At 50.1% G+C, this 17,264-nt stretch overlaps 1 protein-coding gene across 1 annotated transcript in view; it reads right to left on the bottom strand.

Annotated features, from left to right (window-relative positions):
• LOC144162659 (cell adhesion molecule Dscam1-like) overlaps positions 1 to 17,264 on the bottom strand; it is an 809,120-nt gene that overhangs the window by 90,338 nt on the left and 701,518 nt on the right. The window contains exon 12 of the mRNA XM_077693289.1: positions 1,635 to 1,782. Coding sequence (XP_077549415.1) covers positions 1,635 to 1,782 — 148 coding nt within the window. The remainder of the gene's footprint in view (positions 1 to 1,634; positions 1,783 to 17,264) is intronic.

Raw genomic sequence — 17,264 nt, 5'->3', positions numbered from 1 at the left:
GAGTCGCGCATGGTCCCGTTCGAAAGGTGGTGGTGGTGGTGGTGGTGGTGGTGGTGGTTGTTGTGCGGGATCAGGCGGGGTTAGCCTGGCTGGATATGCCGGCAATTGCTCCGCCCAAGCTCCTCCTAATTAGCCAATGGTAGTGTCCTTTCACCACGAGTTCGCCAGTTCCATCTCCTGAAGGAAGCTTAGGAGAAGGCGCGACACGTCTCTGCGCAGCATCCAATGTCCCCTTGGAAAAACGATGTGGTCCGGAGTGCTGTGTGGGGCTGCCAGCTTTCGAATCGCTGCGAGCATTGCAGTCCGCTCGACATCACGCTCTGGGCAACACATTATGTAGTGGTGTACATCCCCTATCACTGCACATGACGAACACGCAGAAAGTTGTAGTTCTGACTGACTCAAAAGCAGCACTACAACTTTTGCAGCGTGGGATCCCCACGAAAAACGACTGTCAGCGTTCCTTACGGCTTGTGCAAGAACTGAGCAGCAAGGGTTTTAATGTGCGGTTTCAATGGATTCCATCCCATGTTGGCGTCAAGGGCAATGAGACCGCTGATCAGATGGCGCGGAGTGCGCTGCAATTTCACCGACTGTTAAAGTTTCCCCCAGTCACTGGAACGACTTCAGGCGAACAGTGGCCGAACATTTCAAGTCCTTGAGAAATCCCTATCACCAGCCTTGCGTCACAAAGGGACTTCCAAGATCGGAAGCAACATTGCTGTACCGCATCCGAACGGGCTCAGCGAAGACAAAAGCACGGCTATTCAACGTGGGCCTCGCGCGATCGCCTCTGTGTTCGTTCGCAAGGACCAATCGCGCGTACCGGAACTTCATGGCAGATATTACGCCAACAGTTTTTCCGGCGGTTGAAGGGGCTTAGTCGCTCGGTAAGAACCATTTTTCGACGGGGTGAGGGCAGGGCTATTGAAAAGCTGGAAATGGGGACAGCTGAGGGGGAAAAAAGGTTTCGGGGAGAGGCCGGATGGGCCGATGATGACAGCTGTTTGCGGAGCGGGAAGCGGGGAGGAGCTGGTGGGCAGCAAGAGAGGGAGTAATTACCGTCGCAGAGGACCGAGAGCCAGCAGAACACGTCAACATTTCAGTCCAGATACGACGGGAGAAAAATAGGACGTGTGCGGCAATAGCGGCCCGGCTAACGCGCCGGCGTGGGCACGTACGCGCAGTGGAAACGCTGCGCAGCTCAGGGGAAGAGGGGCCGGGGAAGAGGAAAAATAGCGAGGGATGAGGGCGGCAGGTAACAACGAAATAGGAAAAGGATAAAAGAAACGATGAAAGGGAGCGGAAAAAAGGAAAGACAGCGGCGACACTGCGGAATTGGACGATAAGAAGCATTCGCCGAGCGACTTTTTAGGTGCTTAGATAATTCTGCAAGAATGGCTTCTAAAGCAAAGGCCAACTTTCGGGGATGGAGTGGAAGGAGAGACAGCTTCTTCAACGAGACAAAGAAACCAACAACAAAAGGGGACGTAAACCGTAGGAAAGGCAAAGATAATGTTCTGGCCCGGCCGCGTCTGTTCCCGGTTTTATTTTCTCCCGTTTCTTTTCTCCTCGGCGCTTCCTAGTTGCAGTCTGAGTTTCAGCGCAAAAAGAGGGAAGTAAAAATTACGTACTTGGTGATTTGGAAAGGAGCCAAGGGCGAGCCGTCTCGTCCCCAGGAGATGCTGATTGGCTCGTCCCCGGTCACGTGACACTGTATGGTGACTTCAGCGCCCCTGCGCGCCTGGAGCACCCTGGACATGCCGGACACGTGCGGGCTGTCTGAAACACACACAACCGCGTCCGCTCAGCTTTTCGCCCCGCTCCAGTCAGAGACGTTGGAAACGCTGTTGTTCGTGCTGAAAAATTGCTCGTTAACTAGCCAAATATTTGTTAAAGACGTTGATGAAAGCAGCCTTGCGGCACGAAAGGTCTGGGGCAAAGGTGCTTCCGTGTGGTAATGTTATGGGCAGGCTACAACAGAGTCTACCCTCTAATTAGGCCACATTGCACCGGAGGAGAAAAAAGGCGACAAAAGCGAGCTCAGCAATCCCTGTGCGTTTCCTAATCACAGCTCCCACTATTCGTAATGAACCCCGTAGCCAGAAATGCACAATGTTGCGCACCGCGTTGTGAATGCCAATACTCATTAAAGCGGCGCTGCAAATTACGAGAGTAATTATAACGAGCAACAGAACAAACCTGCTGCTTTCGGTCCACTATTTTGTGCTAAACGGTCGCGTGAACCGATGAATAAGCTTAGGCTAGCTAATCATGGATTTGCTGGCGTTTTCGGACTGGTGCTTTTTGAGCATTTGGAAATGATGTCATAAAAGCTGCTAAGAAGAATCACCGCACACACGAAAAAAGCCGAAAGTGGGAGGCTTTTTTGTCTATTTGCTTTTTGTTTCGCTACTGTTCTTACTGCAAGAGGTGCAGTTTGCCAACTCTGGTTTTGTGGTGTGCCCGTGCGCTCCATAATTTTCCAGCGGCACCAGGAATTCAAGCGAGGCAAATTTCCACCAAGAGAGCTAAAAAAGACAAAACAAATATCTCTCATTGAAGGCAAGATGCGGTTTCTAATCTCAAATTTGTAGACTCAGGGGACTAATGACGAGGGCATATAGAATAAAGCGCTTAAAGGCACATTCCAAATTGCGACTCGGGCACGTCGCGCGACGCGTGTCGCACGATGAGGAGGGGTTCACTCTTGCGACGAGCGGTGCTACCACATCGTTACTGACCTACTGCTACATCGCTGCATGCTACCAACCTTGAACAGTGCCGAAAGCGCTGCGGGTTGCGGGAGGAGCTGAAAATAACGAACTCTAGCAGACTCCTCTCAACATATTATTGCAGGAAGAAATACGCACGTTTGCTTTCACGCCACAGCACCCGCATCCCGGCCCGCAACGCTTGCTTCTTTTCACAGGCGCAGAAGTTCTCGCCGATATAGAGATACGAAAAGGCTGCAAGTCAGCTTACCGCCCCGCTATCCGTCTAGCTAGTACGAAGATTACTTGCTTTTACAATTCAAACACATTGATGAGTCCCTCGCTGTTCGTTTATTCGTACACGCGTATGCTGAAGCCAGTGACCAAAGAAACAAAGTGCACGGGAAGTTGTTTGCCGGCCCGACGGGTCCGGCGGGCCGGCGGCGGCAGCGGCGGCTCGCCGCCGTTTGCAGTGCCGGATGTAAACTAACGTTTTGTTTCCGGCTACATCAACCAACTCCGCGGCCATGATTGGCTATCCGGTTTTGCAATGCCATCGCGCGACGAGGGAATTCTGTCCGAGGGGCGATCGGCTACGCCGTCGCAACGCGACGAAAAGCGGCGGCTGGCTCAACGCTTTGCGACGTCGCGCGACGTGCTGAGTCGCAAGTGGGAATGTGCCTTTAAAGGGGCCCTAAACAGCGTTTCAAAGGTTGAGATTTTACGTGCGCAATCATTGGAGTACTATCCAAAGAACATCCTGTCGCAAAAATGATTTAAAAGCGTCCAGTATTAGCCGAGCTATCGTTCATTAAAGGGACACTGAAGTGATATGTAAATATTGCGGGATTACTAGCGCAAATTGTAGTCCGGAGTCCCCAGGCCACGTTTCGACCACTCTGGGCGCGTTTACGCGATTTTATTTAGTAGAAAAATTAATTCGAAAATGCTGTCCTCCTCTCTTTACGCTCGCCCATTTTCTGTGGCGTTTTCGTGTGACGTCGGGAGGAGCCGAGCTCGCAATTGGCTGCGCTACTGCACGGCTCCCCGGCTTTCTGACAGAGTCAGTCGGCCCAGCGTTTCGTCAGCCGGCCGCCGACGGGTCGTCGCAATTCGTTCGCTCAGTTGAAACGAAGCCAGGACACGTTTGTGAATGGAAGAATGTGCCTTTCTTTACTTGGTTAGTTTGTACACTGTATCTAGCTCCAAGTCAAGGTCGCTTCACACAAGCGCTGCACAAGCGCACATGCGACGCTTCGCTGACTGGTACGCCAGTAGGAAAATATAAGGCCGACCGAGCAGGCAGATGCTTGCCGCGGTCGCGCGTGTAGCGGCCGTTTGTGCCCGCAGAGATTTTCCGTGTTTTTCAGCGTTATTAATACCTTGTAAACGACTACAAACTCAGCTGCGCTCGTGTAACGGATGGCGACGATAAACATTCGTCCGTGCCACCCGTGCAGGACGAATACGCCGTACCGCCGGTGCAGGAGCGCTGCGCGCAACCGCGTTTCTCCCACAGCCGGGAACGCTGACTGGCTACAGCACTTAACGAGGCCCACCAATAGCGCAGCCGTACTGTTGAGAGCTTCGTGCGTCACACGGGTGCGTCACAAACGCTCTGTCGCACGTCACAGCGCGCAAGTGTGGCGACAAGGAAGCGGTAGGTGAGCAAGGAAGAAAGAAAGCATCTTTGTTGCGTGTTTGTGCGGCCCCTGCTTTATGCAGAGGTGTAATATTTGGTATACATTGTCGTGAAGGGGTACTCTAGCGATTGCGCGATTGAAATGGCGACCTTCAGAAACCTATTTAGGGCCCCCCCCCCCCCCCCCCCTTTAACGTATACAGCGCACCAGGTCTCAAAGCCGACACGCCAGAAAGTACGTTCAGGTTAAACTCACGTAATCGAAATCGACACCCGAATCCTCCTCTCACGACTAGCTAAACATTATTTCCAATAATCGTCTGTCCCCCGGCTGTCCGGCTGTTTCGATGGCGCAAGAATAACTACACAGAGCTGGCGACAGCGTGAATGGCAATAAGACAGCAGCTCTCCGAGAAAGCCAGAGCTCTACTGCAGTGTGCCTTTTACCTCGAGGCCGCAGATAAGACTCCCATTATCAGCTCAATGCGAAGAATTTTATATTGCTACAGTATGTCTTATGCCACAAAGCCTACATGACAAGTATATGCTAACTTCCGTTTCGCGGAGGAACGCCAGAAGGGGAGTGGTGGTGGGGTCCTTATATCCACCGATGGACGTCAGACGGTCTGGAGGCCTATGCTTTGAATGTGCCGAAGTCTCGCCTCTTCCAATGAAAGGCGCGTCCACAGCTGGTGTTCTGGGTCAGCATCTTCGACAGGAGATGTGCAGAAGGAGCAGTTCTCAGTGAACAGGACATGATCGCGTGGTTGCAACGCCAGGGTCACAGCGGGAGAGAGAGCGGGCACTCCAACTCAAAGTCTCCGCAGCAAGGCCTCCTCTCAGCGAGCGAGTCTACCGGGGAGGTGCATTCCACACGGTGGGATGATAGCCCGCGTGTGCGCTGGGACTGCCTTGTTTTGTGCTGGGAGGGTGGCTCTTGAGAATGGACTTGCTTTCGCTTGCTCTTGACATTTCTCCTCAGATAGCCTTTGATCGCATGTGGGATTGTCAGCTGTGGGGCCGGCGTACATCGAGCCCAGCACAAGTCTTCCAAACGAGCGGCATTCTCGGCGGTACCCCCATACACACGCACACACCCACAGACCAACACACCAACACACCAACACACCTTGGTTCTGCCTATACAAGCCTCTGAAGCTGCGCAATGCGCGGCATAACTTTGATCCAATACTTACTGTTTTTGTTTCCCCGTCGAGCATCGGGGCTCTTTATTTCCAAGCAAAGGCATGACGAGTCTGTCGTTTCGCGCGAGCTCCCAAGAAACCTGGCCTACATGGCAGGTGACAATAAAAAATTCACGCCCAACTTTCAATGCACGCCGAGGATTGTTCAGCCCTCCCCGGGAAGCCCACGCTGCTGGCACTCTCTGCACGCTGGCGGCCAGCCGGGCTTTTATGGATGCCCGGCAGGGCCACTTCCCGCGACGACAAGGCCCGCAGTGGTCGGTGTTTGTATCGGGGCCACTTTACGCCTCCCCTGCCAACGGCTCGGTGCCCATCAGGGACCCTTCCATTCCGCACAGCCCCTCTTCCCTTGTCTCCACAGGAAGCCACAATTTTAACGGCCGTCCCTCTATATAAAGGGAAGAGAGTACATGCTCCCGTTCATCTTCCCGTATCGCTCCAATATCCCCGCGCTCTTTTTTCGCCGTCCAGCGAGGAGGCGTGATTTCGATTAAACGCACCCTGTACAGCGCAACACCGAGAAACCGTTCCCCGATTCTTTGGCGCTTGTTTTTTGCCTCCCCTCTATCACTTTCAACGAGGCCTTCGGCCGTTCCTCCCAGTTTCCGAGACAGGCGGCCGAACCGAAGACAGCCCGGGGGGACAAGCACGGCGCGTTTTCATTTCGCGCGGCGGCCGGCCGTAAAAACGGCCTGCGACGGCGGACCCCGAGCGTCGGCACCGCGCGCCCAAGCCTCTTAAAAACCTTAATCGCGCGGATACGTCGTCATTGTCCTGAGCGCCGCCGTTCTTCTCGCTGCCGCCACTCGGACCCCCTCCCTCCCTCTTCGCGGGGGAGCGGGAGGGGGAGTGTCCGCCGTCTTTATGACGCAGCCTCCTCACGCACCTCACAAGCGAATCGCTTTCAGAGCGCCAGCGGGCGCGTTTCTTTACACCAGTTTTACGAGCGCCGCCGCTTGAGCTGCCCAGCTTGGCGTGCCGCCGCTGTCGTGAACACTGCCGGTGGGAGATGCACTTCTGCGACCGTGCTTATGCTCCGTTTTGTTGTTTTCCCCGCGTTTGTCCCCTTTTGCGTTCTCCCTTCCTTTCAGGTCATATGCAGCGGTCCATCCGTAACGAGGTCCGCTGCCTTCCCCACGGCCCCTTCTTCCTCACTTCCGCATTTCGATGCTGTACGTGGACATGAAATATTTCCCCAGCGTAATCATGTAGTTTGAGCCGAACTTTTGTGCCAAAATGCATGGACTTCAGCTGAACGGGAGAGCGTCAAGCCACGATTTTTGTGTCTCATCGCACGATGATGGTAGGGGAAGGAAGTTAAGTGGTTCCCCCACTGTTTTCTTCGTACTCTGTTGTCTCCATCTTCTCGCTTGATTTACAGCTGTGTCGAGACAATTCGCTCAGCCACTCGTCTTTACCTTCTCTTTGCTTGTGCGAGCGTAGCGTTTAAGCATCATTGGTTTATACACTCCAAATTTTGCAATATCGTTCCGTTTTTTTTATGTACGCTGGAGTCGGGTTTATCAGGCTGCTATAACAACTAAATTTTTTGTACGAATTCAATGACGGGTGGACGAACCGGCGCCATAAACTTTTGATCCTCACAACAATTTCAGCGAGTTATTTCGGTCGTAGAGCCCTACGAACGGCGAATGAACTGAATAGATGTTTACCCATAATTTGTATTTATTTATTTATTTATTTATTTATTTGTTTGTTTGTTTGTTTGTTTGTTTGTTTATTTGTTTATTTATTTATTTATTTATTTATTTATTTATTTATTTATTTATTTATTTATTTATTTATTTATTTATTTATTTATTTATTTATTTATTTATTTATTTATTTATTTATTTATTTATTTATTTATTTATTTATTTATTTATTTATTTATTTATTTATTTATTTATTTATTTATTTATTTATTTATTTATTTATTTATTTATTTATTTAGCACATACTGCAGGCCCAGTTTGGGCGCAAGCAGGAGGGACGATGCAGAGCCTATAACATAAGCAAATAAACAGCACATAAATAGCTGCAAATTATGGCAAACAAAATATCAAACGCGGAACAAGACATGAAAAAAAATTGAGCATACAAATCAACAGGCGCTAATAAAAAAAACAGAACTAAATTAATTCCATGGTATGAGTAGACTGTATGAGTAGACAAATGCAAGTCGTTCCAGTCCGTTGTCGTACGGGGGAAGAAGGAATACTTAAAAAAAGGTTAGTTCTGGCATTATAAGGTGTCAACGATTTTTCGTGTCGGTACCTCGTAAGTCCTGTCACCAGAGGTTGAAGGAATGACTCAGCATCCAATAAAAACTCCCTGTTATACAGCTTAAAAAGAAACAAGTCTGAGAATTTTTCGCCGCTTTTCCAGGGATTGAATACCAAGTGTAGTCATTAAATTTGTGGGCGAGTCGCTAGAACGATATTCAGAGGTGATGGAAGCTATCGCTTTCCGCTGAATCCTTTCCAATGCCTGAATTTTTAGTTTAGTAGGAGGGTCCCACACTGCGCATGCATACTCAAGTCGAGGCCTGATGATGGAGGTGTAAGCTAGAAGTTTATCTGACGGAGCACCCTTGAGCTTGTGCCGGAGAAGGCAAAGCTTACGAAATGTCGATGCACATATGCTCGACACGTGGTTATTCCAAAAGAGAGTATTTGTCAGTGTGGCCCCAAGATATTTATATTCATTTACTTCAATTAAAGGTCGGGATGGAAGAGTATGCCTGAAGGTCAGGTTTTTACTTTTGTTGGTTATCCTCATGAATAGCGTTTTGTCCGCATTTAGCTTCATATCCCACTGATCACCCCATGACTGAATGTTACGAAGGTTATAATTAAGTCGCTCTTGGTCTTCATTGCAAGTAATTTCACTGAATAACACACAGTCATCGGCAAACATTTTAATTTGAACTTTGTCTGTTACTACGGCAGCAATGTCATTGATGCAAACTAGAAACAACAGAAGCCTTGACACACTTTTCTGAGGAACACCCGAATTCACTGGCAGACAAGTAGAAGTTTTCGAATCGATGTTAACCAGTGGAGTGCTGTTAGTTAAATATAAAGAAACCAAGTTTACGAAGAATTCAGGAAGACCAACTGTTTCTAGCCGGTGAATTAGCTTGCCATGATAAACAAGATCAAATGCTTTGCTGAAGTTTTAAAAATGGCATCTGCCTGGCCATTATCAAGAACAGTTGCGAAGCTGTGGATAACTGTAGTTAGTTGCGTCACGGTCGAAAGGCCGTTCCCCTGAATCCATATTGGCAGGGGTGCATTAAACCACTGATGTTCAGGAAATGGGTAATGTAAGTAGCTGATGCTCAAGTAATTTACAGCAAAACGACGTTATCAAGACGGGAAGATAGTTAGGCACTAGTGCAACATCACCTTTTTTTAACAGATGCACAACACATGCCGTGAGCCAGTCTGGAAACAGTGTAGCCGAAGCAGCGGATGCAGGGAAAATAATGACAAGATTGATTGATTGTAGGGTTTAACGCGCCGACGCAGCGCAGGCGATGAGGCGCGCCGTAGTGGAGGGCTCCGGATTAATTTTGACCACCTGGGGATCTTTAACGTGCGCCTAAATCTCGTACACACGGGCGTTTTTGCTTTTCGCCTCCACCAGAAAAGCGGCCGCCGCGGCCGGGAATCGAACCCGCGACATCGTGCTCAGCAGCGCAACGCCTTAGGCACTGAGCCATCACCGCCGTGGGTAAATAATGACACGAAATTGGGAGATCATTTCAGCGTACTGGTGCAGAAAGATGTTTGTTATGCCATCAGGCCCAGGCGAGGCTTTAGTTCTTAGTTTCACAAGAATGGAAAGAACGCCGTGCGGCAAAATGAAACCAGGTTCCGGAGGCGAAGACAGCGGCGTAATACGGCGGATTACATGCACAACTTGGTATACATTTGAAAACACAGCATGAAAATATTCGTTAAAATGATGAACAATGCATTGTTTGTCGGTCAAAAGCACTTTGGTTTATTTGGTTGATCACTTTCTTTTGTTTTTTGCCTCAGAAAGCTCCAAAATTTTTGTGGAGCATTACGAATAAAATTAGGCGGGGTGATTTGGAACTGACGTTTTGCCTGTTTCAGGGCTTCATTTAGTGCAGTTTGGGCCACCTGGACAGCTTCACAGGGACGCATCTTCTCGTCATCAGTTCAACCTTCCTTTTAAGATCTATGACGTCTCGCGTAACCCAGGGTGTTCATTTGGCAGTTTTAAGTGCGAATGCACTTTATAAGCGACCCCAAACCTTCCACCGCCGCCGGCGGCGGCGGCGGCGGCGTCCGCAGTCCTCCTCTCCCTTGCAACGGCGTGGAGCGGAGAGGAGCGTCGTTAGCAACGGCGCGGTGACGTCACTTCACCACGTGACCGCGCTCGCTCCGCCTCCTCGCCGTGGCTGCGCGGGTGCGCGCCGCTCCCCGCACCGCTCCTCGCGCCGTGACGTCATGGAATGACGTCACAGCGCGCCTCCTCTCCCCAGCAGCTGCCGTGCGCCTCTCTCTCCACCGTGACGTCACACTCTCTCCTCTCCCCCTCGCTCGGCTGCAGCTGCCGTGCGCCGCTGTCCCTCTCCCCTTGCGCTCGCCTCCTCTCTCAGCCACCTGGCTCGGCGCGCTCGGCGCGGCGTACCCCCTATATATGCAGCGATAAACTGCCAGACCTCCGTGGGTCGGCTCGCGCGCGCTCACGGGCGAATGCCAACGGATTTTAACTTTACTCCCCCTCATAGCATCACCCCGTGCATTCGCACTTAACCATGTTCACCCTCGGGGAAATGCTTGGGAGTTTTTTTACTTTGTTGAGGTTTAACGCGCCGACGCTGCACAGGCGATGAGGCTCGCCGTAGTGGAGGGTTCCGGATTGATTTTAACCACGTGGAGATCTTTAACGTGCGCCAAAATCTCGAACACACGGGCGCGTTTGCGCTTTTCACCTCCACCAGAAAAGCGGAAGGCAGCCGCGGCCGGGATTTGAACCCGCGTCTTTGGGCTCAGCAGCACAACGCCTTAGCCACTGAGTCACCACGGTGGGTACCCATGATTTTTTAAGAGTTTACGAAGCGGGACCACATTCAATATTTTTATTACTACGGAAAACGTCGCTAGAGACCCGGTTTCACGGCTTCACACTACAAGGATGACATTTTTAATGGTACGGTTCATTATTACTCGTGATGATGACCGCACTCGGCGCCCCGTCTCTCCCTTTATACTTACGTACTCCCTCCCTCGAGGTAGCCGTTTCGGGGGTGAACAATTAATCCGCAATCGTAACAATCAGTTTCTTATCCATATCTGTGATCTTCGCATAATGGCCGACATCTTCCGCTTCCAACGTTACTCCCACTGGCGTCCAGATAGAGCCGAGTGTCGACAAGGTGCAGCGGACGAAAAACAAAACGAGCCCCAGTCATACGGACAACTTTTTTAGTTTTTAGTCTTGACCCGATCATCATCACGGCGGTACGTGCGGGCAAATGCCGACGTCTCTGTTCTCTCGTAGCAGCTTGGGTGCTGACTTGAACGGCGTGCGCCGATCGGCCTCGCAGTGTATCCATGTCGGGTACATACACGGTTCTGCGTTGTCGTTGTGTCGTTAATGTACGGGGTGGTGTTTAATATGAAGTCGAAGGAGGGTTCTTGCCTTGGAGAGCGACGTTGGAGCACTTCATAACGCGATCGGGTCGGCAGTTCAAATTTTTACGCCCACGGCCCTCCTTACGATCGTTGCGTTTTTGAGCGCTTTCATTTCGCCGGTAGTTTGGCCAGCAGGTGCGGAACAATTTCCTCACCCAAGCACCGTGTCGTCTTTTGCGCGCATGGGGGCGTAGTCACCTCGCTGTCCAGACGACGTCCCATCGCTTGAGCATCACATGGAAAGGGCTGGTGAGTATCAAAATACCTGCCTCGGTCTGTTTGTCGGTCTCGGGAAAGTCGGGTTGCAGGCCGAAGGGGGTTGCGTCTGGCCCGGTATTGTTCGGAGGTGCGTGGACGCTGGATTCGCTTGGTATTGCCAACGTTGCGCAGGTGTCCTACAAAGAGTCGGTCGTTTTTTCGTTCACATTACCGATGCGTTTGTGTCCTGCGGTAGGGTATACGTGTATGGATCTTCGAGGTAGTCGTAGGTTGCTTGGTTCTCTGCTGTAATGTGACGTTTATCTCAGCTGAGTCTTTGATGTAATTTTGTACTAGCGCTGGTAATCATGCACTGTGCCTTGGCGCGGTTGATGGAATGGCATTATTGGTCGGATTAGTTCCCAATCTATTATGTAGAAAATTTATGAGGCCGGTTGGGTGAGGGTGGTCTTTTCTCGATTTAGAATAAATAGGTGGTTTTCGAGCCCACAAATTCTTGGTTACGGTTCGCAGAAAGCTCGGCGGGTTTCCTAAAGATACCCGTGATTCGCCGGCGCAAACAGTCCCATTAACGATGAGGGCGCCCAGCTCTTCGGCCTCGTGCTCAAACACGGTCGCATGGGTCTAAGCGTCGGAACAGCTGGCGTCAACATGCACGTCGTGGTGCGAGGTCCAGAGGCAACAGGCGGTCAGGCGGTGTGGTTAACATAGCTACTCTCGAGGAATTCGGCACTTGCGGTCGCGTGTGGTTCGTCGAGTGGTTCGCCGGCCTGGTACTTGTAACGATGCGGTCTTAGAGCTGGCTGTAGCAGCCACGGCGACAGCCGGCTGAGGGCGGGGAAGCCGGAAGACCTGCCTTCCGACGTTTGAGGTCAAAATATACCTACTGTAGGCGGCGGCGTTGATGGTCTCCTTGGCGGTGGGCGGCCACCCTTCCCGGGTTTGAAGGTTTGAGAAACGTTTCTAAAGGAAACTACACAGGCCTGGTGTCATGGCTGCATGCAACGGGGGCCTAGGCAGGCTGTAAATACTTTCGAAGAGGACGTGCACCCTAGTCCGCTGCCCTTCGAAATGGAAAAACCTCATAAAAAGCTATCGCGACCGTACGTTCTCCTCCTACGTCCTCCTGGAGCCCAGTGTGGGTGCTCGCTCAGCTCTTCCGCCTCGGAGTGCTTTCATGCAGCGGCGGTATCCATTGAATCAAACGCTTTTCATAATCGATAAATGTGGTAATTTAGCGGAGTTCACCTTCACCTAGCCGGTGGCACGAGCGTGATTGATTACTGAGTAGCCTTTACGACTGCGAAAGACGAATGCAACCAAACGTTTTAAGAAGGTGGTGGTATAGTTGGCCATGCTTTCCGTCCCCAGAGAGATGGATATATTTCTTGCTGATGGCATGGGATACCACTGGAAGGTCGTTGGCATGTTAAGAATAATTATTAGGGGACAAGCAACAAAATGAGCACAAAAAATGTAACTATTGTACTAAAAAGTGGCAAAATCTGAAGCTGAAATCGTTCAAAAGGTACAGAAAATTATAGCAAGTTAAAGTCAAACCAGGCCGTACAGTATGGCAGTAATAATTAAACAAATACGCAGTGGAAAGGCAGAACACTTTCCCACAAATGGGATGAAAAAAAAAACAATTTCCTTGGGAAAGTTTCCATAGCTACTCGTGACAATAAATATCAATTCTGTTCATGCGTAACCACTTGTTCGTCCGGAACACGGAACACACATAGACGTTAAAAAAAAGGAGCACAGTTACACTTTGCTCGCTGAATGGCACTGGCACTCTGTCTGTACCATAAATTTCAAGCCACTTGGTTGAAAAAAGGAAGATAGAAATAAAGGTAACTGGGAATTTTTGTTAGGGTATAAAAAACCAAAGGCCGGCTGAATTTGCTACAGCTGACTGGAGGGCATTCATGTCTGATCGAAATTTCGAAGCTGTCGCTCGTCAACATTTCGCCAAATTTTATGGCGTTTGCGGAAAAATTCGTCCGCGTATGAAATTGAGGGAAGGTTGCAAACAAATGCTCGCTCGAAGTCCTACTGTTTGCACACGGGAAACAGGCAGCATTTTTACAGGTGATCCGTACGAGCGGTTGCCTACTTCTCCTTCATAAAAGAAAGAGCAACAACTAAGAATATACATGTCCCGTTTTCTCGATACTATAAAAAACACGATCATACTGCAAGCGGTATAAAAATCGCTGCAATAGTACACGAGTTTCGGAATCACAAAATTCGCCCGTTTACAGGCGGACGTCCCCGGCAAACACGTGTGCGCGCGTGGCACTCGCTTCCAGCCACGTCAACTCTCAGCTTTCTAATAAGGCGGCGGAGCCCACCTGCCTGTCCCGCAGAGAGCAGCAGTGACTCCAGATTGACAAACAAGCAGAGGAAAAAAGACCAGCGAAGCGAAGGATGCTGGAGCGCAGCTCTGCATCCCCGGCTCACGCGAGAGCCCAGTCGTTTGCTTTTCGCGCGCCGGCTGGCCCGTCGGCTCGGCAGCGCCAACCGTAGCTGGCGGGGGTGAAACGCAATTTGCGAGAGCGTCGAATTTGAGAAGCATACGCGCAGAATTTACGAACCTGGCTGTCGCGCCCGCGTTCCCCCGATATATATTGGCCCAGCAGACTGCAAAAAAGCCGGGCGGGCACAAAGGGCCGCACGAAGGGTGAACATGGCGTATCAAATAGAGATTGAGGTTGAATGGAGAAGATGCGGAAGGGAGCCACCATTTTTCTCCTGGCGGGGCGCATGCCGGCGCGCTTTCGTCATTGGCCGTGATTTATGGAGTCTCGGGGCCACGGAACATTTGCCTCCTCGCCGGCCCTGTCTCTTTTCTCCCTTCCTCCGGCCCGCGTCAACTGCGACGGAACGGGTTTCATCAGAGGCATGTTCGGCGCGAAGGGAGCCAAGCCCCGGTGCGCCTTTTCCCAAAGCCTGTCCCCGAGCCGCGTGCTTGGGTCCCGTCATTGGAGCAATGAGGCGTGCAATGCGGGCCCGCTAATAACCGGCGAGAACGCGGCGAGTACGGGCCCGCTTACGACACCCTCTCCCCCCTTTTCCACGCCCCCCCCTGCACTCGACGACAGCCTCATTCAACGGCCGTCGGCGGTGAGCAATGCCCGTGGAGGGGCGGCAGGATGCTGGGATCCTCCGGCTGGGCCTTCTTCTGGCGCACTGCAAGCCATTCAACTTTGAATGCAACCAGCGGCGGGCAAGAATTGTGGCAACATGCTAGTTTGGGCTCTGCAATGCGAGAATGGGTTTGGCGCGTACAAGAAGTCCGCACATCAGATAACCGTCTCCCACTGGCACTCAAAAGACTTCCTGCAATTCTTCCATTCCACCATTAAAACGTTTAACTGAATGGAGTGCAGCTGTAGACTTTGAAGTGAGACTGAGAAGGAAATAATGTACATTAGACAATACCTTACCAGTGAACACTTTATTTTACCCCTATCTTTGCGCACCCCAAGAGCATCACAAATCATTTTTTCTCAAATTATCCCCATAGCTGGCCATTAGAAATCCTTGTTTGCACCTATATGCGCCATAAAGCGCCCGCCCATGTTTGTGTGATTACTGAACAGAACAGAGCAAAACTACAAACTAGACGTTATACAACTCTAAAATGGCTCATTCGTTTGTTTGATTAATTCTAGATAATTCTTCGCACATGTTGGTACCTAGCTGTGCAAAGTAAATTTGATTTTTTAGCCTTATTTGACGTTTTTGGAACAGTTAGTAGCTAATCTTTCATTATTTCGTTATTTCCATCGTTATTTCCAGTCCCAGCGGCTTTCACCTCTACATGGTGCTAAATATTTGCTTTCTTTAATTTTTTACATTGTTCCTTTCGCGAGTGTTTTCCTTGTCATAACTGAACACGGAGCTCATTAGCAAGTTCGCTAACGCAATTAAAATAAAATACGCAAAGGTCAAAGGCTGATACTTTTAAGTTGTCCAGACCGAGCCTTCTATTTTATCCCGGTTTTATGGGATTTTGTTAGAATGTATTTCCTCAGATCGTCAAGCCACGTGTAAATGTCGCGTACTTGCAGTGTTGGGGTGCATAAGCGTTAGCTAAACGGTATCGAAGTTGGAAATGTGACCACAACGATGATTTTTCTTTTTTCAAGTAGCAGGCTTTAACCATAATAAAGAAAATTGAATCACAAAATAAGAAATTTCTGAATTAATGAAAATAATTTTATTTCACATTCTGCCTCAGGAGCGTAGAAATGGTTGTTACCAGAGCATTGACGGCCGAAAATTACGTAAATCCCAATCTTCTCATTTCGAACAAGGTACCGTATTCGCACGATTCTAGCGAGCACCGTATTTTAAGAAAATAGGCGGTTAAAGATACTTGAGCGTTAAAATCGGGCTCAAAAACGTCAAAACCTAAACCGCCAGCTCAATTGAAACGAAGAGACTCAATGAATGATGGATTCCTTCTTTAAACGTAACATAATCATCTTGGCGGAGGCCGACGGGAAACCGGGCAGCGTCCTGTGCATGCGTCCCGGAGTGGTGTGTTCGCGATTGGCAAAAACAAAGGGACCACATTTTAAGTGAAAAGCTTCACGGAAGTGCTTTAGCTGCCCACAGCGTGTGCTGATTATTGTTCAATTAAATGTTGTGTGCAATTTTGAGGCGTCTGTTGCAGGCATTATTTCGTGTGCGTGGTGGAATCGGCACCAAGTTGTTTTTGCGGTTTCCGTGTGTTGAATTCTACTGCGCGTTTCAATCGGGGTCGCGTTAGAATCGTGAAAATACAGTAATTTTCTTTTCTGTCCAAAAAGCACCTCAAGCGGATATATTTTTTTTTGGGGGGGGGGGGGGGGGTTGGGGGGGGGGGAGGGGGGGGTGATAGATGGTGCCTTCTCATCCCCCAGTAAACAAAAACGGACGAAGTCGCAAGTCCTGACTGACTGAGTCGCAAGTCTTGTAATATTCTTGAAACATCGATTAGAATTTTTAGCGCTCGCATTTCAGCTATACGGTGTTTCAAGACCATTACTTCAGCCAGGGAGAGCAAGAAAGAGTGAGCGTGAAAATAAACCTGCAGGCAGAGACCTTTCGCAACAATTGAATCAGGGATGGCGTCTTTAAGGTTGCGGTAAGTATAAAAGGGCGTTCGTATACGGCCATATTTTGGCAAAAAAAAAAGGAAAAAAAGAAAAGTCCCTATGGTTAGAGGCATGCCTCTATAGTAGGCCAAATTATTCCAATACCACCGAGGCATCTTTCCTTCCTTCGGAAAAAAGAACACGAGAGAAACTAATAGAAAACGCCAGCACAACAATGGGAGCGAGGCCATTACGCGAGTGGGGTGAGAAGGTCAAAAGCGGCGTCTCTTAAACGCCGCCTATACCACTATACTACATGCATTTGCACTTTGATGTAGACTAACTCTTGCTCTATTCTTTCGATGACTCCCAAGCCCGCACCGCGGTGGATGCTGTGGAAGACGCCATGATTGGGCGCTAAAAGTGTGCTGACAGAACTTATGCTTCTGTCGCCGCTTTGACGAGACCTTCTGCTCTTTGGAATGGATCTCGGGTAGCTAGTTTGCATTTATGGGAACTTACTGCCGATCCCGGCAGGCCTCTGCCACCTTCCGGTGAGTAGGGGCTACGCAGTAACCCTTACTCACGTCCCTGGAGCTGATGTGAGGGCTAGTGGCTAAGAAACAGAGAGAGAGAGCAGCGCGCCACGAAAGGAATTGGAACTGCCGAAGGAGCTCATTGTGACAGGAATTAAATATTAAAGCGGGCGCTGCCTACAC

This window comes from Haemaphysalis longicornis, unplaced genomic scaffold (genome assembly GCF_048455015.1).
Source record: "Haemaphysalis longicornis isolate Haplotype H1 unplaced genomic scaffold, Haemaphysalis longicornis Haplotype H1 scaffold_1, whole genome shotgun sequence".
Classification (NCBI taxonomy): domain Eukaryota; kingdom Metazoa; phylum Arthropoda; class Arachnida; order Ixodida; family Ixodidae; genus Haemaphysalis; species Haemaphysalis longicornis.
The sequence above is the reverse complement of the archived record's forward strand: the minus strand, read 5'-3'. Positions and strand labels throughout refer to the sequence as shown.